The sequence below is a fragment of the Theropithecus gelada genome, chromosome 13 (assembly GCF_003255815.1).
Source record: "Theropithecus gelada isolate Dixy chromosome 13, Tgel_1.0, whole genome shotgun sequence".
Taxonomy (NCBI): domain Eukaryota; kingdom Metazoa; phylum Chordata; class Mammalia; order Primates; family Cercopithecidae; genus Theropithecus; species Theropithecus gelada.
Genome location: NC_037681.1, coordinates 14,730,714 through 14,755,008, shown reverse-complemented (window position 1 = coordinate 14,755,008; position 24,295 = coordinate 14,730,714). Strand labels below are relative to the sequence as shown.

Here is a 24,295-nt window from a genome sequence, read left to right as displayed (position 1 = left end):
GATTTATCTTGTTAGGTGGTGCTGAAGAGTGGAAGCTTTGAGTCACCCCTCAGAGACCTTTCAGGGTCTAGTAAACAGCAGCCTCCTCCCTCTGCTTCTCCCCTTCCCACCTGCTGATCAACTCTGTTCCTTGGAGTGGGAACAAAAACAAATAGCTTGACATTATCACACATTCTTCTGTACTCCATGGTTTATGATGTAAACGTTATGGTCTAAGTTGTCCAATACTTTGGCTTTGGAGGTTCAATGAAGAAAAGCATAAAATACTTCTTCTTTCAAGCCTAGCCTTAATGTTTATAATGGACAGTCTTTCAAAATTTCCTGCCACATGTGCCATAGGAGATGTTTTATTTTTCAGGCATTGGATTATGTTGTGTCGGTCAATATGATTTTGTTTCATGTGCATTGTCAGAGACTCTTCCCAAAGAGGGTCCTGGGATCTGATCAGCTAGACCAGTGGAGGAGAAACTGAAAACCATCGGGGGACAGGGTCTCAGTCAAGTCTCCTGAATGATAAGCATTTCAGAGGTGGGAGAGAGACACCCCGGAAGGTGTCCAGAGGCTAAGAATGCTATTTCTGTGTCTTGTAAGTTTTTGTCCAAGAGGTGGACCATTGGATTGCGTCACTAGTATACAATGTCAGTGTAAGCGGTAGGCTTTGCAGTGAAGCATGTTGATGTGCTCTCAGAGCATTTTTGTGGTGCCGAGATAGGGATACAGGGATTATAGTCTCTACCTTATGGGAACCTCCTATCCAGGGGATGGAGTGAGGCAGGCAGGCACACCAGTTATCCAAGGAAAGGAAATAAAGGGAAGGAGAGAGTCAGTGAAAGTGGTCAGGACAACTGAGTGAGGGAGGTGACTTCAAGTCCCAAATAGAACAGTGGTTATCAGGTGAGAAAGAGGAGGTCTTCCAATTCCATTTCTGTGTTGGGCGGGTGTTTGAGAGTCCTACCGGGGTCTAGAGGCCTGCATGTCTAGCAGGACACCGGGCAGGAGTGGCTGAAAGGGGACAACACGTACAAAAGAGAAAAATTATAGATTTTATTTCTACATGGTTGCACAAATCAATTTCACTTCCTACTTGTAAACTGCTTGAAAACCTTTGTTATGTAAATGGAAAGACGAATTTGTGTTCACCATCATAGTGCTTCTGGGCTGGTTCCACAGCATCCAGCCAGGCCCACCTGCTGTAGCTTTCAGAACTGCCATTTGAACATGTGGTTAAAGCGGCCTTCAGTTGGAGGATTCACAGTAATGGCATCACTGTGGGAGCTTAGAGGAACAACTGCTTGCAACCCTAGCTGCGCACTGGAATCACCTGGGAGCTTTACCAACACTGCCTTTGGGCCTCAGCCCCAGAGACTCTGATGTAACTGATCTGAATACAGGAGTGTCATGTCCTTCTGTGATTCTGGGTGGAGTCAAGGCTGTGAGATCCTCTGCTGTGTAAAGGAATATTGAGAGCTGGGATTGTTAAGGAATTCTCATCATGCTACGTCACTGGCCTCTGATGAAAGCCTGCTTTCTCAAGAAAAAGGAACCATAAAAGCTTCTGGAACCAGATTGTTTAAGAATGAGAAATTGTCATCATGCCAGGTTGTAAGACAGCTTTTAGGGCAGATGAGCTTCTTTCTGCTGCTCATTCCTTCATCTTCTCCTCCAGCCTGGAGTTGCTCCGGGACAGCTGAGGCTCAGGTTACCTCAATTCTTGAGTTTTTAAAGGGGCATATCCAGGGGTGGGTTAGGCAAGCAAGAGCCTGCCCAGTCTGAAAGGGATGCAGGAAGGGGCGGTGTGTACTAGAAGGAAGGAAGCTATCATCATTTATTAAAAGTCTTCTTGGTGGATGGCCCATGAAGACCTCTAAACAAGCTGGAGGGGCCAGTCACTTGCTGAAGACTAGCGAAGTGGAGGGGAAAAGCCTGAGGGAGCTGCAGACTTGACCACAGCGCCCTCCCCTCCCCTCCCCTCCCTGCAAGGAACCCAAGGTGTGATCCTGCCAGGCGTTCGCTGCATGACCTTGGCCATCCTTCCATTCCCCTGGGTGTGAATTCTCATTGACAAAGTGAGCTGGTGGGCATAAATGGGTTTGAAGTTTAAAATTTTAAAAACCCTGTCTGCCCCCAAGTGTGGTATCAAGATTTTATGGTATGACACTTAAATTGCTTTTTTCATCCGGGCGCGTAACAGCAACAATGAAACCAGCAGATGATGCGTGAGTAGTATCAGCTCTGGGCCTGGCACTATTTTATATATATTAGCTCATTTTTCTTTTACTGTTCTCAACCACTCCGGAGATGAGATGAGTGCTGTTATGATCCCTTTTCACAGAAGAGGAAACGGAGGTATAAAGAAATTAGTGCACAAAGCCAGTCGGAGAGAGCCCGGGGCCAGGCACCAAGCTCCAGAGGTCGCTCTGGCGAGCGTTTGCTTCGGGATCTGATGCCCTGCAGTCGCCACCTCAATTCGCGGGTCGCCGCCAGGCTCCATGGGGGTAGTAGAGCCAGGTCGTGGTGGCTAGGTGAGTTGTCTTAACTAACTCTAGTGGAGCCGCCGCAGCCCTGGAGGAGCCGGGCCGCGACTCGGGAGCGCGCGGCAGCTCTCCAAAGTTTTGGAGCCGGCGGGACCCCTGCGGGCTGCCTGAGGCAGGGCGGCGTCCGGAGGGGTCTGTCCAGCTGCCCCTACTCCTCCGGGTGGCGAGCTGGGGACACCCGGCCAGCTCGCTCGCAGCCAGCGGACTGGCCCAGCCGAGCCGTCTCCGCCCGCTCCCCGCCCCCGCAGCGGCGGGACTGGAGCCAGAGCCGCGCCCGGCAGTTCCCGGCCGCGAGGGCGGGCGCAGCTACTGCCCGCCGCCCGGAGCCGACTCGGAGCGCGCGGCGCCGGCCGGGAGGAGCGGGAGGGCGGCCGGGCCGGGCAGTGGGGGCGCCGGCCTGCCCCGCGCGCCCCAGGGAGCGGCAGGAATGTGACAGTCGCGCGCCCGCGCTGCGAAGCACTCCTCGCTCGGCTCTTAAGGCTCTCGCCCCTCCGAGCTGAGCCGGGTTCTGCCGGGGGCTGGGATCCCATCACCCTCCAAGGCCGCCCGTCCAGGTACGAGGAAGCTGGAGCATCTGGGGACTAGGTAGGGGTGAGACGGACCCGGCCTTGACACCTAGGAGTGCCCCGCTCTGCAGGGCGCCGTGAGCGTCCTCCGTGAGTTGTACTTGGCTGTCAGAGTGTGTTGTGTAAGAAGGGATGGCAGTGAGGTCTGCTTGTGCTTCCTGTGTGGAGCAGGAGTTAACGTTGTTCAGGTCGTTGGAAGGAACTTGCAGATTGTTCTGGAGGTGGGTTCTAGTAGGTGTGTGACTTCCCGTGTGAATGACTGTCAGGTTTTCTATCTGGCTACGTTCTACAGGTTCGGGAGGGTCCCTCTTAGAGGTTAGGCTCAGGACGGTCAGTCTCCTTAACAAGGTAAGGGCTGAGGCCTTAACCGTACTGGGAAGGGTAACTTGTTGCCCCTCCAGATAAAGAATGGTGCTAGGGAATGTAACTACGAGCAAGTAGGCTCTGAGAAGACACTCATTATTTACAGCAGGCATGCCCAGCACTTTACAGTTTATAAGACTGTTTACAGCGACTGGTCTTTTATCATCCTCCCTACAGTCTTGTGAGGAGGGTGCTGTCATCACCTTTGTTTTTCAGAGGAGGAAGCAGAAGCTTAGGTGACTAACTTGTTGGAGGATGATGTCTTGAAGGAGGGTAAGACCTCTGCATCCAGGCTCCTCTGTCTTCCCTCCCACTCGTCCCTGCCTGCCAGGGCTTTCTCCTCTGCACTGCCAGGAGGAAGGAAGGTCTCTGGGAAGCCATGCAGATGCTGGCTCCAGGGTGGGGTGGCTGTCCACTGCGCTGTCTTTGGGGCAGGGTATCTCCTCAGATGGGCACATTCCTGTGATTTAGCTCTGCATTCTAGGAACCGAAGCAAGGGACACCATGAACTTGGGCTCCTGATGCCAAGGAGCAAGGGTCCACTTGTCACAGGAATGTGATGGATGTCTCAGTCACTGCGGTTTGGTGCCAGGCTTCTGGAAATTGAATGTGTGAAACAGAATTCCATGACTATTGATGATCTGAGGAAAGCCAGAGGTGGCATGGGGACGTTCACTGTCCTTTTTGCCGTTCAGTTTACCAAGCGGCTATTGGCGTTGTTTTCTTTCTCAATCCCTTCTAATTTATTGTGTGATATCTCACTTGGTATTTCATTTAATATTCTGTATTCATATCCGACGTTAACGTTTATGCTAGACAGAAAGGTAGAACCTTTGGGAATGGGGTTTGCTGGGGCAGGGATGTGGAACTCTGATTTATTTTCAGTCTCTGGCTAGCTGCCAAGCTGCTGTGTGTGACGCTTCTCCTGCACCCGTCCGCCCTCATGTGGCCTCCATTGCTGTTCAGGAAAGGGTATTTGATCTGAATTCTTACATGACCTTGGCAGGCCCAGAGCAGCACCCCCGCCCCCCTCGTTTCTAATAGTCCCTGCTTGTATGTCATAATGTGACATCAAGTTTTTTTTTTTTAATGGTTCTGAAACCTGTGACATGTTTTGAGTCAACCTCTCACCATTGGTGAAACACTGCTTAATATTAGATTCACTAATTTATTAAAGATTTATTGACTATCTACTATGTGCCAGGCACTGTGGTGAGTGGTGGGGAGACAGCAGTGAATACAACAAAGGAAAACCTCTCTCCCCTCATGGATGTGAGTCTTCTTGGTAAGACATAGGATGTCAGCAGTCTCTCTTCAAAAGGGGGGTCTTTGAAATTTGCCCCTTTGTACAAGGCTGTGGATGCACTGGCTGCCTAGAGGACACCACTCAGCAGCTCCAGTGGAGAGGACCAGGAGATGATGGGCATAGATGCAGCTCTGCCGTTCCTTAGAGAATTGCAGGGCTGCTCTTCTCCAAGTTCATGGTGTCCCTTGCCTCAGTTCCTAGGATGTGGAGCTCTACAATGTGGAGCTACACTCTGTGGCTTGGCCATGCACAGGGACCAGGGCGGATGGAAACCCTGTGGCCGGGATGCATCAGTGCGAGTTGAGTGTCCACCTGCCAGCTGGGACATTACAGAAAAGACATCTCAGTAATAAGAGAGGCAAAGCTGGACAATTGCGGTGAAACTACCACAGCATAGTGGGTGGAGAAGTGCAGAGATCCTCATATTCTTATGCTACATAATGGATATGCTAGGTACTTGCTATTTGAAAAGAAGTTGTCAGGGGCACCTGTGGTTCACCTGCCATGGCACAGCTCCACGATGCTGCCCATCTGTTGCTGTGAGTGGGTGCTTGGTTTGCATTTTTGTCTCCTTGAGGTTGTGAGGTGGGCTGGTGGCACAAGACGAGGATCAGAACTGTCAGCAGCCTCTTTTTCCTCTGGTTGTCTGCTGTGTTTCCAGGAAATGCTGCCGGAGCCTCCTGGCCATGTCTAGCGCAGGGAGCACGTGGAAAGCCCTGGTACCGAGTTATCTTACCAAGTACTGAAAGGGGCTGGAGCTCTTTGAGGCCCCAGTCACCTGCATATTGGATTGTGTGCTGTCTCCTCTTCGTGCACATCCAGGAGCTCACACATAGTGGTGGCCTGATGGAGACACCTATCATTTCCCAAGAGGACTCATGCTCACGAGAGGACAGGGGTCCCATAAATTAAAAGTAGGGGAAAAGGAAAACAAGAGTGGAGATGGAGTGGAGCCTGAAATGAGGCTTGACGTGTGCAGTGTAAACCTGGATGACCTAGATGCTGGTAAAGTTACCCAAGTAGGGCCGTGAATGTGGAGGGAAGCCTGGGTCTTAGCTCTGCCTGCGCCTTAGCACTGCCTGAAGCACTCAGGGAAATGCCAGGACTGGATGCAGAGCAAACAAACTAGCATCTCTGGGGGCGTGCTGGGCAGGGGTGTTTTCAAAGCCCCCCAGGTAGTTCTAACGCATAGCCAAGGTTGACAACATAAATGCTTTTTCCTGTAGGCAATGGGAAAGAGGAAACCCTGCAGGGCACAGCTAGCAGTGTCTTCAAGATGAAAGCAAAGTGCTCAGGAGCAAAAGCATTCTTGGCACAAAGAGAAGTGGGAACTTTCTTTTAAAGATCCCTGAAAAAGAGGTGAGAATAGTGAGTTTTCGGTGGTCTCTTGAAATGACCCTCCCTGTAAGTGCAGTTCGGTAATCATGGTTTAGCGAGCTGTGAACAGGAAGAGTCTAGCCATGTGGATCTCTGCACATTTGGCATCCCAAACATGAGAACTCATAGATCCCTGAAAATACAGCCAATGACTGATGACCAAGAGTTAAATGAAAAGTTAGATGGTGTCACTTCCCATCAGTGGGTCTCACTTCATTAAAACCCAGCACCCCCCTTAATGCAAATATTTTAAAACACCCCTTTTATAATTTTGAAACAATATAATAAAACTTATCTACATCATAACTTTAAAAAATCAATGTAATGCTTAGATGTTAAGGAGAAATAAAAGCAATTTGTATTAAAATGATGCATTTCAGTGTGCAGACGCTTGAGCTAAGCTGAACTACAACCTAGTGAGGTGAGCCGGTGCTTTCTATAGACTGCAGGACAGCTGGCATGGGGTGGGTACAGGTGAGTCTCAGTGGCCATCCAAATGCCACTGAAGGATGAGTGACTCTTGGTCAAGGTCTCGATGGTAGCCAAAGGCCATTCTTCTCTCAATTTTCACAGTGATTGCATTCCTGAAAAATTTAGTGTGTATAAACTTGTGCCAACAATGTATGTATTTTATATAAATGTGGAAGGGAGTTGGGGGGCTAGTTTCAAACACTGTAAATATGTTTCCATCAGTAGGAACGTCTGTGAGACCCCTGGAGGTCATGCAGGACAAGTCTTTACTGAGCAGAACTGCCTGTGTTGTTCCAGATGTCCAGCTTCGATGGCCTCCAATGCTAAATGCATCCTGATCACCCAGGGTCCCCTTCCCCACAGGTTCTGAAATGTTCCCTCAAGGGTCATACCCACCCCAGTGAGAACCATTGCTTTCCCTGCATTGCTGGGTAGTGAGTGATTAAAGTGCCATTGCAGGCGTGGGTGCTGAGATAGCAGGGCACCGGACATGTCTAAGTCAGCCATCAGGAATGCACTTCCGTTACTTGCTATAGGATCGTAGAGGTCAAATTAGAAATCAGAAATGTTGGTGCTTTGTACGTGGGGGCGAACGGCCACAAGGGAACTTTGAGGGGTAGCAGGTCTACATCCTGATGAAGTATTCCTGGTACACTCAGTTGTGGCAATTTATGGAACTGTTCACTTAAGTTTTGTGTGTTTCACCATGTGCAATATGGTGAAAAATATTTACCCCAATAAAAAAATTATAGAAGTGAAAACAATGTAACACTTCTTGTAGCGAAGGCTTAGTCCTCTACAACTGTCTGTGGATCCCAATCTGAGAAACAGCTGTTCTTGCCTGCCTGGGAGGCAGGGCTCCAGGGAGAAAGGTCTCTGGTTCTGAGTCAACTTTTTGACAAGTCCAGTGCAGCAGTGGCCTTGGCATCGTAGCCCCTGGTGGCTGGAGAGGAGGTGTGTTGGAGGTACAGGGGAGGCTGGGAAACCCAAGGCAGGGCATTTAGAAAGGGGACAAGGGACAGGAGACAAGGCCCATCCCTGTGTCTGGATTCTGGTTCTGTTGTCCAGGAGCCCTAGGAGGTTTGTAGGGGTGAGGTGGAAAAGTCAGACTTCAACCTAGAACCTAGTGGTCAGGAGGCTTGGGGTAGGTCCATCCCCATCTGTGGCATCTGGTGACAGTGATCCTGTCTCACTGTGTCTCATTGCCCCTTTTGCCCTTAAAATCCACATGCCTTAGTTGAAACCACCAATCTTGTGGCTTTTCGCCTTGTATTAGCTGAATAATTGAGATTTCATAGCAACACCTGAAACCTCTTGGGAAATTTTTACTTTGTCTTCATATCCTTGTGCATCCTCAATGAAAAATAAAACTTTCCTTCTCCCATTTATATGGGTAAATAAGCCATTGATAACTATGAGCGAGGCTTTAGAATTCCTGTAGTGATAGGAATGTTGCCAGGCTTGGTGTTTCCTGGGCTTTCTGAGAGGGTGAGTGAGCTTCTGTTTCCCTGCCGTGGGAGTGTTTGCTCATAGTTTGGTAGAGCTGTTTCTCTGGGGGAAAAGCAGAGGTGACCACATTGAACACACAGTTGGGTTTTTGGGTTGTGTGCATGTGATAGCGTGAGGGTGACTAATCTCCACAGTGTGGAAACCATTGTGTCACGTTTGGAACATAACACAGTGGTCCCCAGCATGCTCCGTGGTTACTTCCACACTTTCCTGCTCTAGCTTGGGTATGGAAGTTCCTGGGTGGGCTCTGTGATCATTAGGGGTAGGTTACTTTACCCCTATTGGTTACTCTAATTAGAGGTGTGAGTGTGTGGGGCCCTGATGCTTCCATTTCTCATCAGAATTGCATAGAGATTGTTATGAACATTTACTTAGGACAGTGCCTCTCGGATTTTACCTCCCAGGGATTCCTTCTGGGAAATAAAAAGCAAAGGTTCAACCTAGCCCTCCAAAGCAGCTCACTGTAAGTGATGCCTCTTTGAAGCCTCATGTTTTATCTTAGATCGTGGAGATTTTTCTTTCTGCTTCATAATATAGCCATGTTTGCTCTAATAGAAAAATAACTCCCCCGAGAAAATCTATGGGTGAAATTAGTAACCTAGGGAGATAGACTTCAGGCTCTCCGGCTGTCTGTAGCTTCTCCCTGGGAATTTGTGGATTCTAAACCAGGGCTTGGGTAAGTATGGATGTCTAAATCAACAATGAACATATTGGCCCCCAACAGAAGCCCCCCTTCCAGGAAATACTGTCTTTTCCATAAGTGTGTGGTTCTATGGCTTTGTAAGTTCCTTTTATCTTCTCTTTCAAACTGACATTTTTGTTTTTAACAATGATGAGGACTTTTTAAGGACTGTCTGAATTCTTATAACAAAGGAATAACACAGGAGGTCAAGGCTGCAGTGAGCTGTCATCACACCACTGCACTCCAGCCTGGGCAACAGAGCAAGACCCTGTCTCAACAAAAACAAACAAACAAAGGGTAACAGGAGAACATCATAATTATGGGCTTGGTTTCAGTACTGTAACACATTCCCCGTACAAGTTTCCACCGATTTTCAGTAGAACACATGGGCTCTGACATTTGATGAGCTAAAGAACCTGCTTTAGCTCTTGTTTTTTCAGGACTCATCCATGGCCACTTCTCAGTTATGGCAAGTAAGTTGGAGCCTAATTTTCTGAGTATTTCTCCATTACATCAGATCTACACATATGCACATATTGGTTAATATTAGGGATGAGAGGCTGTATTAAATGATGCTGTAAATGCATTTACTCATCACTGCATGGGAAGGTAGAAGAGTGTGTTGCTATCAGGTGGAAATGTAGAAAGTGCAGTGAGGATTTTCTTGTAAATCTCAGATTTGGGGCTTGGCTATGTCAGGTCCCTGGAAGAAGGAGGAGTCACCTACTGCTGTCTCTTCTCTCCTCTTGGGCCTCTGTAGAGGTTTGGCCCTGTGCCTTGGAGGGCTCTGCTCTTGCAGCTTGGACAGACACATCCCTCAGCATGGCAAGAAGTGTGGAAGGTCAAGAGGATGTGCCCACTTGGCCTAATCCTAATCCACCAGCACCCCTGTTCTTAATCATGTCCCTCATGTACCTGGGACCCCTGAATTCCCTCCCCAAACACCCTGGGCCCTAATTCCAGGGCCTATGTGGTCATTCCCGTGGACTCTACTGCCTGGTTCATAGACTGGCCAGGGCTGTACAGAGCGGGATAGACACAGGTAGACTTTGGCGTATACATGCTCAGGGCCCCTCCCAATAGGAAAGGCTGGAGACAGAGGAATGGAGATTAACGTAGCTCGACACAGCAGGAGCCGCGCGGTGGGACTGCTGTGTGCAGGTCTCCTGGTGAGGACAGCGCAGCCTGTGTTTGGACAGACATGGAATGCCAGGTGCCAGTATGAGCTTCCCCCAGCTCTGGGCACCTCTGCTGCCGCTGTTCCCAGAAGTGGACCTCCAGGAGATTCTGATACGATCGGGGGTGCTTCTGCTGTGTGCCATCTTGCCTGTGCCGAGCTTCTATCCTAGAAGGCAGGGCTCACAATGTGGGGGAATTCCTCTGAATAAGAATGGAATTCCTCAACATTGTGGGAAATTCCTCAAGAAAAAGCAGCTGTTTAATAAATGCACTGTGGCTACAGAGCAGGAAAAATGCCTCCTTCCCCTGCACTAGGCCTAGGCCTTGAGGAAGAAACCTGGGTTCCTGTGACAGCCCCTCTCTCCCCAGCTGCCACTTTTCCCGTGCGTGCCCTGGGTATGAAATTCCTTGCAGAGGGACAGGAAGGCGTTGTTGGATGAAGTCAGTATTTCCTGGAAGGGGGGCTTCTGTTGGGGGCCAATATGTTCATTGTTAATTCTTGTACTTAATTTCTACTTTTGTAATTTGTTTCACATTACAGTTTCTCCTTCTGGGACTAGTGGGAAATTACTTTATGCCACAAATATGCATTTTCATTTTATCTTTAATCAACAAATAACTTTTTGTGTGTGTTGCACGTGCTGCTGTAGTCATGTTGTGATACGCCAGTGTTTCCAAATACGTCATGATCACCAAACAGCCATGGGGGCCGTATTCGGGAAGATCGTCACAATCGCAAGCTTTTGGATGTGATTGTCACATAAAGCCGTGGTGTGCTGCAGTGAATGGACAAGGCCTCCGGAAGTGGGGATGACCAGCCTAGGCCTCGGGTCACCCTAGGATCTGGCTGACTCCCTGGGTCTGGACATCAGCATCTGAGCACTCCCCGCTGTCGTTCTTGGAAGTTGCTATGGAGAGGATGTTAGCCAGTCCGGGGGTTTCACACATAACACAGGCATCCTTGCTTGAAGGCTAAACAGGGGGAACCGTATGCTGTGGCTTATTAATGTATTCAGTAAGTTAATCCTTTTCTCTTTCTTGTTTTATTTTATGTGGAAAATTCAATCTGAAAAATAACACAGTGGCATACACACATCTGTGACTTTTTATTTTTACTGGTATTTTCTAAAGATACGTTTTGAATGTTACTATAAGTCATTTTTAAAAAATTACAATGGACTTTGATTAACTAGTTCTGAATAAGGGAGGTTTCTTTACCTAGTATGCCTTGTGGCAGTAACATTTCTTAGTTTGTAGTCCTATTCCTGTAGTTCCCTCTCCTTGGGGTCATCCCCACCCCTCAACTCTTTCGACAACCATCTGGGTGTGAACTCTTTATCTAACTCCTTATGTAGGATTCTACCCTCTCTTATATGATTCTGGCCATCTCCAGACCCCAGTGACGGTTCCCCTTGCAATCCTATTCTCTGACCCACATCCAGTACCCTTATTCCATCCTTTCTCTTCTTTGATTCTAGGCTGGGTTTTCATCCCCGTGTGTCTCATGCAAAAATGGTGGGTGGGTAGGTAGGTAGGTGGATTCCTTCCCTCCTTCCCTCTCTCCCTCCTTCCTTTCTTCTACAAGTATTTATTGAGCTCTTATGACAGACGTGCAAGATGTGTAGGATGGGCTTCCTCATGGGTGTGGGAGTCGGGAGGGTCTGCTCTGCACTGCTTTCTTCCCTGTGTTTAATCAAAATAGCTTGTGGTTGTCAAGCTCTTGGTATTCTTTTCTCCCTGTGATTTGATTTCCTGAAAGTATCTTGTCCCCAAGGATTATGGAACATACACTTGTTAAACATTGGACTCATTTTCATGATCATTTCATGATCATTTAAATGTCATGACCTTTCTGACACCTTGATATGGTTTAGCTCTGTATCTCCACCCAGATCTCATCTCAAATTATAATCCCCACATGTCCAGGAGGGACCTGGTGGGAGGTGATTAGATCATGGGGGCTGTTTCCTCTATGCTGTTCTCATGATAGTGAGTGAATTCTCATGAGATCTGATGGTTTTAAAGTGTATGGCATTTCCCCCGTTGCTCTCTCTCCTGCTGCCATGTAAGATGTGCCTGCTTCCACTTCCACCATGATTGTAAGTTTCCTGAGGCTTCCCCAGCCATGTGGAACTGTGAGTAAATTAAATCCTCTTTCCTTTATAAATTACCCAGTCTCAGGCTTCTTTATAGCAGTGTGAAAATGGACTAATACACACCTCTTGAGATCCTCACAGCAATTGGTGCCTTTGGACCTCTTCATTCACACTTCACTCATGTGTTTTTCCTTCCCCAGGTAGACGCACCCTCTGAAGATGGTGACTCCCTCCTGAGAAGCTGGACCCCTTGGTAAAAGACAAGGCCTTCTCCAAGGTAACAGGGCTGTGTCACCCCAGGGTCCCAAGGACGGCGTTTTCTCACAAATAGCTGAACTCCTCCACGCTCAGATCCAGGGGCCCTGGACTATCTCCCATTGTATGCAAAAATATTTTATTTCTGTTGACACATTACTCTTTGGGGCAGCTTGATGGTTTTATTAAATTTTGGAAAGAGGCTTCAGCCCCAGTAAGAGTCAATGCCTGTCCGCTTTCCCAGGTCACCTTGGCTGTGCTACAGTAAAATGGTGGGTTCCAGTGCTGTGTCCAAGCTCTCCCAATTTCAGCCCCTTCCAGGCCTTGCTGTCCATTTTCACTCCACTGTCACTGCATGTTCAGATTCTTGCTTTCTGCTTGAGTCAGTACTGCTCACCTTGTCCCAGGAGACCTGGGTCTATGATGCTGTGGGTGACACCCTCTGAGCATCTTTTCTGAGCTATCTGTGGGTACCTAAACCTGCCCCCCAAACTGGCCCTTGCCCTCCCTGCCCCGACCTCAGTGAGTCTGGCCCGGTCCATCCCTGATTCTCCCCTTTGGCCCCGGGCGTTCTCAAATATGCCCCCGCCTGCCTGTCTGTCACTGCAGCTGGCCCAGCCCTCATCCTCTCTCCCATGAACCTCTGTGGTGGCCTGCTCTCCCTGGCTCCCCTGTCTCCACACAGGTGCCAAAATGTCTGCAAAAAATGGAGATCTAACATACATTGGCCCATGGCTTAAAACCTGTACACGCTTCTCTGCCACCTGCAAATGACAGTCCCAGTTCCTCATCAAACCTCCGCATGTTGTGGGAACCTGGGGCTTCTCAGCCTCCCCCTCAGAACCCACCTCTGGTTTATGCTCCAGAACATGATGTTGTTGGACCCTCCCCTCTGCCTCCTCCAGGCTGACTTAGCCTCTGTCTCCCCTTCTGCCCTGGGCATGGCTTTTCTGGTAGACACCCCCACATCACTGTCTAACTCTGTGTCCATATTTCCTATGACTGCTGAGCTCCTGGAGCCAGGCCGTGGGACTCTTGTTCCTATTTTTGTTCCCAGAGCCAAATAGATATTTGATGTATGATTGTTGAATGCAGCAGTAAGTGAATAAAGACATGAATGGTTAACTGAAAATGTTCTATCAAAACTGTTATTTGTCATCAGAGCATGGGCCGATTTCCAATAGCTAAGATTTGGGAGTGACCATTTGCCAGGCACTGTTCTAAGCTCTTTGCACGTGGCCATTGATTTCACCCACATAGCGCCATCAGTGACATGCTGTCACTGCATTGCTTGTCAAAAGGGGGAACTGGGGCATGGAGGCTGAGCTTTTACTCAATGTGCCATCTATGTTGAGGGACTTCTGACTTGTATGGCCATTCATCTGTGAGCACTATGGAGGCCAGTCAGCCTGGCCCTGCCTTGGAATTTCTGTTATTCAGGGGCATAATGGGGTTTGCGTTGATTTTTGTTGGGAGTGTGTGGGTTAATCTAGGTACAACCCTCATCTCCTTCCCTTCTGATGTCCTCATTCCCTTTGGTCATGTGACCCTTAACGCCCATTCCCAAGCTCAGTGCTGACTCCTTGCCCCAAGGTCCTGGGGATCAACATGGATCCCACAAGCCTGCTCCTGAGAGGACAGGGCCACTCCCACCCCCCCTGACTGTTTGCCAGAGCAGCTCTGGGGCAGAAGTAAACTTGGACCCAGGGGTCATGGCCCTTTGTCCTTTTATCGTCTATTAGAGGAGGATGAGGTCCAACTTCAGCTGGTTCATTACCCCTTGTGCAAATGAGCACACTGGGGCCCAGGGAGAGTCGCGTCCAATATCACCCTGCCTTGTGGTACAGGTCACCCACCTCGGACCTGTGATTAAACATTGTCCACAATTAATTTGGAATTATTATCTCATGATACACTCCATAAAGTTCAGTCACACGCCTTCTTTTTCTTCTCCCTTGCCTAATGATCAGACAAACCAGATCTTGTAACTAAATGAACCGACAGCTGGCAGTGTTCAGCTGATTTTGCAATGCCCTTATTTTGTTGTTGATAAACCAATGCAAATAGCTGGTTGGCCTGGAACTGGTGATTGGGAAACATTTTAGCCCTTCTTTCCTTCCTCTCTATCATAAAGACTTAAAACACACTTCATGCAGTCACAGAAAGAGCTCATAGACCAGGCTGCAGGGCTTCAAAGGCTTCTATCTTATTTAGTCATCCGAAAATAGTTTAAAGGTAAATATGGTAATAATACTCGTATTCTAGACTATTTTGGGAAACCAGCAATGTAAATAAAGGGTCAGAGTTAAAAGATATTGAAGGAATGCAGTTTTGCTGCTCTGAGGTAGGTTTCAAGGCTTGAACCAGGCTTAGGGATCATCATCCTGATACTGAGGGTAAAGTGAAGAGAATATGAATGGGTATATCTCGCATGGTTAGATAATCTTTTTTTTTTTTTTCCCCTGTATTTGTTTTAAAAAGCATGTTGTAACTTAAAAAAATACCTATACACCTTCTTTTTTTTTTTTGAGATGGAGTCTCGCTCTGGCACCCAGGCTGGAGTGCAGTGGCATGATCTTGGCTCACTGCAACCCCCGCCTCCTGGGTTCAAGCAATTCTCCTACCTCAGCCTCCCAAGTGGCTGGAATTACAGGCATGCACCACCACACCGAGCTAATTTTTGTACTTTTGGTAGAGATGGAGTTTCACCATGTTGGCCAGGCTTGTCTTGAAGTCCTGGCCTCAAGTGATCTGCCTGCCTTGGGCTCCCAAAGTACTGGGATTACAGAGCTTAGCCACCATGCCCGGCCACAATACATCTTCTTAAATAGGACATTTTCCAGCTAATATTTAAATGACTGCATGTCATTAGAATCTGAATGAGTGTTGTGTTAAAATATTTTGTGTTTTCATATTTATTTACTTACTTATAGCTACAGATAAGAATATAGGCAAATTTAATCTCCCGTAAAAATTAAGAGGCAGATGTTTTCAAAGCACAGAATTACATGGTCTACTCTAGACATTGCTCCTAAGGTTGAGCAGAGGGGATAAGAGTTTTTTTCTCTTTTGTCCTTTCCTCTTTTTTTCATACAAAGTTCATTGTAGATATTTTAGAAAGTATAGAAAGCCCCGACAAGGGGAAACCCACCCAACCCAATTTTAATTGTTGTTATCATTTCTTTTAGGTTTTTTGGGTGAATTTCTATGTAGCTATATCCTATTGTACAAGCAATTCAGTATCTTGCAATATAAAATGAAGGCATGACCTTTGAACTGGCCAAAAGTGTGGGTTGATTTTTGCAAATGGGTCCTGACGGCAGGGGACATAAGTGGGGAACAAATCCTCACACAAATGGAGGCGAACTGGTTTAGGGGCGAGTGCATAGCTGACTTTGGATGTAAACTAGATTTGGGGAAATTTAAATGGGATGTAAGACTGGAAATGTATAATGGGACAGAAGGTAGAAATGTTTAAAATCTTAAGTTGTTGAGTTTGTTCTCAATTTTGTGAAAACTCTTTATCCCTTTTCGTTCCCCATCCCATTTTTTAACCAAAAGTCAAACATGATAACATTCATGATGTAGAAAAACCAATTCATCAGTTTGTCTTGGCGGTGAGGGTGGGGACAGGGATGGTGTCGGTATATTTAGTTTTAGAGATTTGCTGGAAAAGTAACATTTTTGCTTTTGTCTTTCTTCCATTCCTCCATTTCTCCAGGAGAATATGAAAGTGTTACTCCGACTTATTTGTTTCATTGCTCTACTGATTTCTTTTCTGGAGGCTGGTAAGTTAATTATTTCTTTGTGTTCTTGTCTGCTAAGAAAATCTGTTATTTAGAATACATGAAGTGCCTTCCCTAACAGTCATTTCTCATACTCATTTCTGTTGAATCCCTGGGCACAGAGCCTCCTGGTCATAGACCTGTATCGCTGGAAGTTCCTTTCAGCATCTTCCTCTCATTCTCTCACATAGAGAGTGGGAAACTGAGGCCCAGTGAGGTTAAGAGCCCAAGGTCATGTGGCTAGTTTTGGAACAAAAGCTAAAATCTAGGTCTCCCATCTAGGTCCAGGCCTCTTTCTACTTGACTGCTGGTTGAAAGTGTGATACAGGAAATTCTGACTTTCATTTGGAGGAGATATTATGTATAGTCTTTATGAACGCACAGCTGGAAGTCATCAAGATACAGTTCTTTTTCTTCTTCTTTCCATTTCTTCATTTTCTCTAATCTGTTCTCTGTGTGCCAGGTGCTAGCTACTGGGGATACAGCAGGGAATAGTGCAGACAGAAATACCTGCCTGCATAGGGTTTATATTCTTGTAGAAGAGACAGATAACAGATAAGTAGATATATATTGTGTCATATGATGGCAAGTATAGGGAGGAAAAAAGCAGGAAAAAGGAGTATAAGGTTTTGTCATTAGAGTGGGCAGAAGGTTAATTTTTTGAATGTGGCCGGAAAAAACCTCCCTGAGAAGTTGACTTTTGAGTTGACCTTAAGGAAGGGGAAAAGAGAGCTATTTGGATATCAGATTGGGGTGTGGAAATATTCCAGGCAGCATGTGCAAAGGCCCAGAGGCCAAGAGTATTTGGCGTGCTTTCAGAATAAAAATATCAGCGAGGCTGGAGCATAGTGAGAGATGAGGGAAGTCATAAGGGGCCAGGCTATCTGGGTAATGGCAAGATGGCAGAGGGTTGATTATATAGAATGTTGCACCCTTTCTTAGGGTCTTGGCTTGTAGTCTGGCTGAGATGGGAAAACTGCAGGTTCTTTGTTCAAAACCAGAGAGGTGATCTGACTTGTGTTTTGATTCCTGTTTTGAGAATAGAACCGAGGGAGCCAAAGAGAGAAACAGAGAAGCCAGTTAAGAGGGAAGCCATGATGATGGCTTTATCTAGGCAAGAAATGTTGATGGCTTGTCAAAGCATAGCAAGGAGAAGTGTGAAGCAGACAAATTTTGAAATATTTTGGAAACAGAACCAAGAGGGATTTGGAGTTGGGTCATATGTGAGGTGTGAGGGAAACAGAAGAATCAAGAATTATCTTAGGAAATTTTGGCCTTAGCAAACACAAGGTGAAATTGCCATTGATGGGATAGGGAAGATCAGGTTTTCAGACTGGATGTGTTAAGTTTAGCTGTCCGTTAGATGTTTAAATGGTGGCTTTGACTAGGCAGTCTACAGCCTGAGGGAAAGGTCTGGGTTGAATATATAAAATTGGAGACCTCAGCAAGCGGCTGGTATGAGAACCATGAGACTGAATGGGATCATGGAGTGTAGTTAGGAAAGGTAAGAACTTTAAGGACTGAGCCAGAGATTGACTTAAATTCCTTGGTCCAGTAAGTTTTCTTCCCTTTGCTGAGGGGCTCCATGTGTGTTGGAGCATGCCTTCAACATTAAGGCTGTTTACAACTCTGCCTTAGCCTTCACTTCCTGCTTGTGTATGACCTCAGAGTCATCCAGAAATGAGAGTCTGGTGCCTTCTATGCAATTTCCTGGGCATGCACACAGCCCTGCATACATGGGCACCCTTCTAGGTTCCCCAGGAATGTGTCAGAGCTTTTCAAGGCCCTCTGGAGGTTATGGCTCTGGTATTGCAGCTTTTGGTAGTTGTAAAAAGCAATTAACACTGAGTTTTTCCAGCAAACACCTTGGGGCTAGTGCTTTTTCTGTGGAGCTCTTGGTGAGGTCAATAACAACGCCACCCTATGAATGTGACTTTGAGGACCTACTGGTCAAGTCAAAGAGTGGCAATGCTCTGGAAATGGGACTTTTTGAGGTGCTCCAAACCCTCTCTGTTCTTGCAAGCCTGCTGGTTTTCAAAGCCTTTGTGTCTGCAAAGCTCCTGCTATTCATGGCTGTTGTAGAGCTGGGAAGAGTAGGATGGGAGTCATTTAAGTTATAAAGCTACAAACCTTGCTGATCTGTGATTTGGCGTGTTTCTGTTTGTTTCCTTATTTTCTAATAAATGCTCTTCTGGTTATTGCAAGCCTTTGATTTTTGAAATTTTTTGCCAGTCTTTTTGTTGCTTTTTTGGAGGAATGATTTATGAGACTGCCCCCCCCCCACCATATTGGAAATCCTGCAAATACAATTTCTTTGAATAGAAGATAGTATTAATAGATATAGGGCAATTCAGGCTATGTACTTCTTCTTGAGGGAGCTTTAGTAGTCTGGACAATTTGCTCATTTCATTTATGTTATTACATTTATTGGCATAACATTGTTTATAATATTCCCTCATGACCCTTTACAAATTATTTAAAAAAGAGATGTCATCTCTTTTTTTTCCTGATTAGTCTAGCTAAAGATTTATCAATTTTATTGTTTTTATGAAAGAACTGGCTTTTGGTATCTTTGATTTTTCTTCATTGTTCTTCTGTTTTCTATTTCATTGATTTCCTCTCTGATCTATATTACTATTTTCTTCTTACTTCTTCTGCTATATTAATTATCTTTTTTATTTTCTGTGTCTTACCATATTTTGACATTCTGGAAGGTGTTTCATATCTAGGGAGAGACTGCCCCACCAAGGGCTAAGCAGTTCCTAGGTGTGTTGTGGATAGCTCACAGCTTGCCCTTCATGTGAGACTGCCTGACCCAAGACTGTACCCCACTCGCCTCCTTATCCAACTCTCACACACCCAAACCAATATTACCCCAGCCTCAATCAACACAGGGCCAGGTACCAGAGAACTAGGGATAGCCTCTATGCCCAAAGCCTGCAAAAATGGTTCAAACGGCCCAATCTGAAGCTGTTTATGCTGTCTTGCCTTGCCTTTCCTATGGGAACCCCAGTAAAGACTCTGGCCTAGGCTTTCTTTTTGTTTCTGCTTCTGCCTCCTAACCCAATCTGGTGATTCTCTCTGTGGTTTTGCGTGGTATGGCATACCCCTTCTGTCCAAACCACTAAGTAATACAAATCTTTCAATGGTATTAGTCTCTGTTTTGTCACTCAGTCAGCTCCATAAATGAAGACCCAGGCGTAAAATCTCTGCTTGCTGCTTACTTTGGAATTACTTTGTTGTTTTTCTAGTTTCTTAAGGTAGAAGCTCAAGTCATCAATTTGAGATTTTTAAAAAATATATAGGATTTAATGCTAGCAATTTCCCCCTAAGTACTGCTTTCATTGAATGCCACAAGTTTTGATATGTTATGTTTTCCTTATCATTCAGATAAAATACTTTATATTCTTTTTGATTTCTTTGACTCATGAGTTACTTGGAGTATGTTAGTTTTCAAATATATGGGGATTCTTTAGATATCTTTCTGTTATTGATTTCTAATCTAATTCCACTGTCACCAGAGAATAAGTTTTGTTTAATTTGAATCCTTTTAAATTTACTGAGTCTTGGGTTATGGGGAAGAATATGGAAAATTTGCTCAGTTTTATGTGTGCACTTATAAAAGAGTGTAATGTTCTACTGTTGTTGATTGGAATTTTCTGCAAATATCAATTATGTCAAATTGGTTGATAGTGTTGTTCAAATCTTCTATGTTGTTACTCATTGTCTGTTTAATTTTACTGCTTGTTCTATCAGTCCTTGTGAGTGGGGTTTCTCTAGTTTCTTGCAGAACTAGTTTCTGTAGTTCTTGCAGTTCTATCAGTTTTGGCTTCATGTATTTTGAAGCACTGTTAGCAGCTACCTAAACATTTGGTATTATTGTGTTCCTGTTGATTAATGACTTCTTTACTTTTTAAAAATTTATTTATTTAGTTATTCATTTTTGAGACAAAGTCTCACTGTGTCGCCCAGGCTGGAGTGCAGTGGCACGATCTCAGCTCACAGCAACCTCTACCTCCTGGGTTCAAGTGATTCTTGTGCCTCAGCCTCCCAAGCAGCTAGGATTACAGGTGCTCACCACCACACCTGGCTAATTTTTTTGTATTTTAGTAGAGACAGAGTTTCACCATATTGGCCAGGCTGATCTCAAACTCCTGACCTCAGATGATTCACCTGCCTCAGCCTCCCAAAGTGCTGGGATTACAGGCATAAGCCACCACGCCCGGCCGACTTCTTTATTTTTATGAAATGCCCCTTTTTTGCTTGTAATTTTTTTACTGTAAAATCTACTTTGATAATAATAGTCACTCAAGCTTTAATTTTTATTAAGGTATAGTTGACAAAATTGTATATATTTACAATGTACAATGTGATGTTTTGGTATATGTATACAATTGTGAAATGGTTAACCCTAGCTAATTAATCAAACTTTCTTTTCATGAGTGTTAGCATGGCAAATATTTTTCTTTTCTTTTTAATCCATTTTTACCTTTATTTATAAAATCTGTGTATGTAGGTGTATGTGTTTATGTTAGGCACCACATAGTTGGGCCTTTCTTTAGCCCATCTGATCATTTCTGCCTTTCAATGAGAGTGTTTAGACTATTTGAAATTTTAGTGTGATTATTCATATATTAGGGCTTAGTTCTGGGTTCTTGCTATTTGTTTTTCTATTAGTCCCATCAATTCTGTTATTTTTGTCTCTCTTTTTGCTGCCTTTTAGATTAATTGGCATTTTTAGGATTCATTTTATTTCGCTTTTTGGCTTTTTAGTCATAACTGTTTGTTGTGTATGTGTTTTTTAATGACTGCTCTGGGGCTTAAATAGCCATATCTAAGTTATCTCTGTCTGCCTTCAAGTGACACTATACAGTTTCACATATAGTATACAAAGTTAAGACAGTATATTCCCATTTCTCCTTTCTTGAACTTTGCCCTATTCTTTCCATACGTGTTACTTCTTTATTTGTTATAAACTTCATAGCATTTTGTTATTTTTTATTTAAACACTCAGTTTTCTTTAAAGAGATTTAAATAATAAGGAAGATGGTCTTATAATTACCCATTTTTGTTGCTATTCATTCTTTTGTGTAGATTCATTTTCATCTTAGAATATTGTCTTTTTTGAAGGACTTACATATTTCTTGTAATGCAGGCCTACTGGTGATGACATTTTACAGCTTTGGCAAATCTGAAAAAGTCAATATTTTTTCCTAAATTTTAAATATATTTTCACTGGATATGGAATTCTAGGTAGACTTTTTCTTTCAGCACTTTAACAATATTGTTTTACTCTCTTCTGGCTTGTATTGTTTTTGGAAAGAAGGCTACATCATTTTTTGTCTTTGTCCTCTGCAATAATTGTGTCATTTCTCCCTGGCTACATAAAAGATTTTATCTTTGTCACTGGTTTTAAACAATTTGATTATTATATGTTTGTAGTTTGCTTTATGTTTCTTTTGCTTGGGTTCATTGTGATTTGGGAACCTATGTATACATCAGTTTTGTCATATCTCGGAAAACTTCAAATATGTTTTCTGTTTTCCACATTTTTCTTCTTTGGCAATTCATATTACATGTATTGAAGTTGTCCTAAGTAAAATAATTCCCTGCCCATTTTATTCTGTTATTTTCTTCTCTGTGCTTAACTTTGGATAATTTCTAATGCTGTGTCTTCAAGTTCACTCATCTTTTTTTTCCCTGCAATGTCAAATCTGCCTTTAATCCCATCCATTGTTTTTTTGTAACTCAACATTATTGTTTTCATCTCTAAAAGTTTTTAAAAATCTCTTTCATGTCTTCACTAATCATGTTTGATCTTTCCTGTAGCATCTTGAATTAAATGGAATACAATAGTAATAAACTTTTAATTTTTAAATTTATTAAGCCTATTGTCTGTGTCATTTCTGGGTCAGTTTTGACTGATCGATTTTTTTCCTCCTTATCATTGGTTGTATGTTACGGCTTCTTTGCATGCCTAATGATTTTTTTGAATGTTAGACATTGTGGATTTTACCATGTTGGGTGCTGGATAGTTTCATATTCCCCAAAATGTTCTTGAGCTTTGTTCTGCCACATGATTGTTACTTGGAAATGGTTTAATCCTTTCGGGTCTTGCTTTTAAGCTTTATTAGGATCAGGAAAAAGTTTATTCTAGGCCTAATTGTCCCTAATGCCTGAGTCAGAAGCCTTCTGGGCACTGCGCCTGATGCCTTGTCATTCGTGAGGCTTTCCACTCCGGCTGTTGGGAACAGCCACTGTCTCCAGCATTGGCTGTGCTCCGCGTGTTACTCCCTCCAGTTCTTTTGACAATACTCCCTCTGGCCTTGGGTAATTTTCTTATATGCTTACGCTGACTGATAGATACTCAGCTGAAAACTTGGGGGAGACTCTCAGTTATCATGAGACTCTTTCTCCCTGTCATCATGCAGCTCTAGGTACTTGGGGACTCTGCCCTGCAAACTTTTCTACCCAGGTTCTCAGCTCCATCTCTTCAACTCACTGGGCTTTGCCTGTGTTTCTTCTCGGCAATGTCATGGCCTGGCTGTAATTTTGGACAACAGTAGAGCTCACCTCCTTTCTTCCCCATCTTTCTGGGATTTCTGTCCTTTGTTTTCTGATGTTCAATGTCTTGAATACCGTTGTTTCATATATTTTGTCCATTTTTTAGTGGTTCATGTGAGAAGGTAAATCCAGTTTCTGTTACTCCATCTTGTGCTGAAAGGCATGACTCTCCTACATTATCTCCACTTTTTAGATGAGTGAAAAGTGGGTGAAGGAGGTTAAATAACTTGCCAAAGGCATAGCACACAGGCAGTAAGTGACACAGCTGGACTTGAATATGCTTCTCAGACTCCCAGGATAATGCCCTTATCACAAGGCTGTGAAGCTTTTATATGTAATGTGAATTGATATATTTAATAATCGATGTATTTCTTCGTAGATATTAAATCAAGAGACACTGGCAGATTTTTTATATAAATTGCTTCCCCCCTTCTTCCTTTTAAAGATAAATGCAATGAACGTGAAGAAAAAATAATTTTAGTGTCATCTGCAAATGAAATTGATGTTCGTCCCTGTCCTCTTAACCCAAATGAATACAAAGGCACTATAACATGGTATAAAAATGACAGCAAGACACCTATATCTACAGAACAAGCCTCCAGGATTCATCAGCACAAAAAGAAACTTTGGTTTGTTCCTGCTAAGGTAGAAGATTCAGGACATTACTACTGTGTGGTAAGGTGAGAGAGGAATTAGTATGTTACAAACGTGTTCTAGTTTCCTGCAGTTGTTAAGGACAGAAATACTTTTAATAATGCTTAACTTACCTATTTTATTTTATTTTAGAAATTCATCTTACTGCCTCAGAATTAAAATAACTGCAAAATTTGTGGAGAATGAGCCTAACTTGTGTTATAATGCAGAAGCCATATTTAAGCAGAGACTACCCGTTGCAGGAGATGGAGGACTTGTGTGCCCTTATATGGAGTTTTTTAAAGACGAAAATAATGAGTTACCTAAATTACAGTGGTATAAGGTAATTTTATTTTAAATATGACATTTCACTTTTCCGGAAAATAAAATAGTTCCCTGGACAATAGAATGAATCTGCAAAGTACCTTTTTATTTTGCATAGTGTTTTCTCTTTAATGGTGACACTTGATAGGGAACCTAAAAAGAATAATAAGACTGCATTCACTTAATTTGAAGGTTAACTAGAAACTTACTTGCTATTGTTTTTATTTAATTTAATAAGATGTAATTGAGAAAAGTACTATAAATAGATATTTAAAGAGAAGGCTGATTATAAGCTTAAGGTATTTAAGATATAACTATTTATTATAAAATATACTATGTGTGTTTTATTAAAGCTATGGTCTTCAAATAACCTGCTAGTTTCCATAACTGTATTAAAAGTGAGTCGACTAGCTTTCCATGTAACACCCCATGTTGTGGTATCTTTAATCTGCCTAGTCTGGTGGAACTCAAATGGGGAATCTTCTCGTAGAGCGTAAGACATACTAAATAAATAATATCAATGAAGAAATGAAGTGCAGTATTGTTAAGAAACTGTATAGTGTTAACTTTTTTTCAAACATGTTTTTCCTGCAAAATAAATTGGCATTCACTTCTTGTACTATGAAGTCTCATAGACTTGAAAACTTAATG

General features: G+C 44.2%; 1 protein-coding gene across 4 annotated transcripts in view; it reads left to right on the top strand.

The window, feature by feature from the left end:
- Positions 1-24,295, top strand: part of IL1R1 (interleukin 1 receptor type 1) — a 106,740-nt gene that overhangs the window by 68,690 nt on the left and 13,755 nt on the right. The window contains exons 1-6 of one of the 4 annotated variants that reach the window (XM_025354436.1): positions 2,890-3,088; positions 12,284-12,360; positions 14,473-14,573; positions 16,060-16,126; positions 23,133-23,367; positions 23,474-23,663. In XM_025354436.1, the coding sequence (XP_025210221.1) occupies positions 16,066-16,126; positions 23,133-23,367; positions 23,474-23,663 (486 nt within the window). In that variant the 5' untranslated portion in view covers positions 2,890-3,088; positions 12,284-12,360; positions 14,473-14,573; positions 16,060-16,065. Of the gene's footprint in view, positions 1-2,844; positions 3,089-12,283; positions 12,361-14,472; positions 14,574-16,059; positions 16,127-23,132; positions 23,368-23,473; positions 23,730-24,295 lie in introns of those variants that run through there. The other 3 variants (XM_025354435.1, XM_025354438.1, XM_025354437.1) reach the window with 3 other exon arrangements.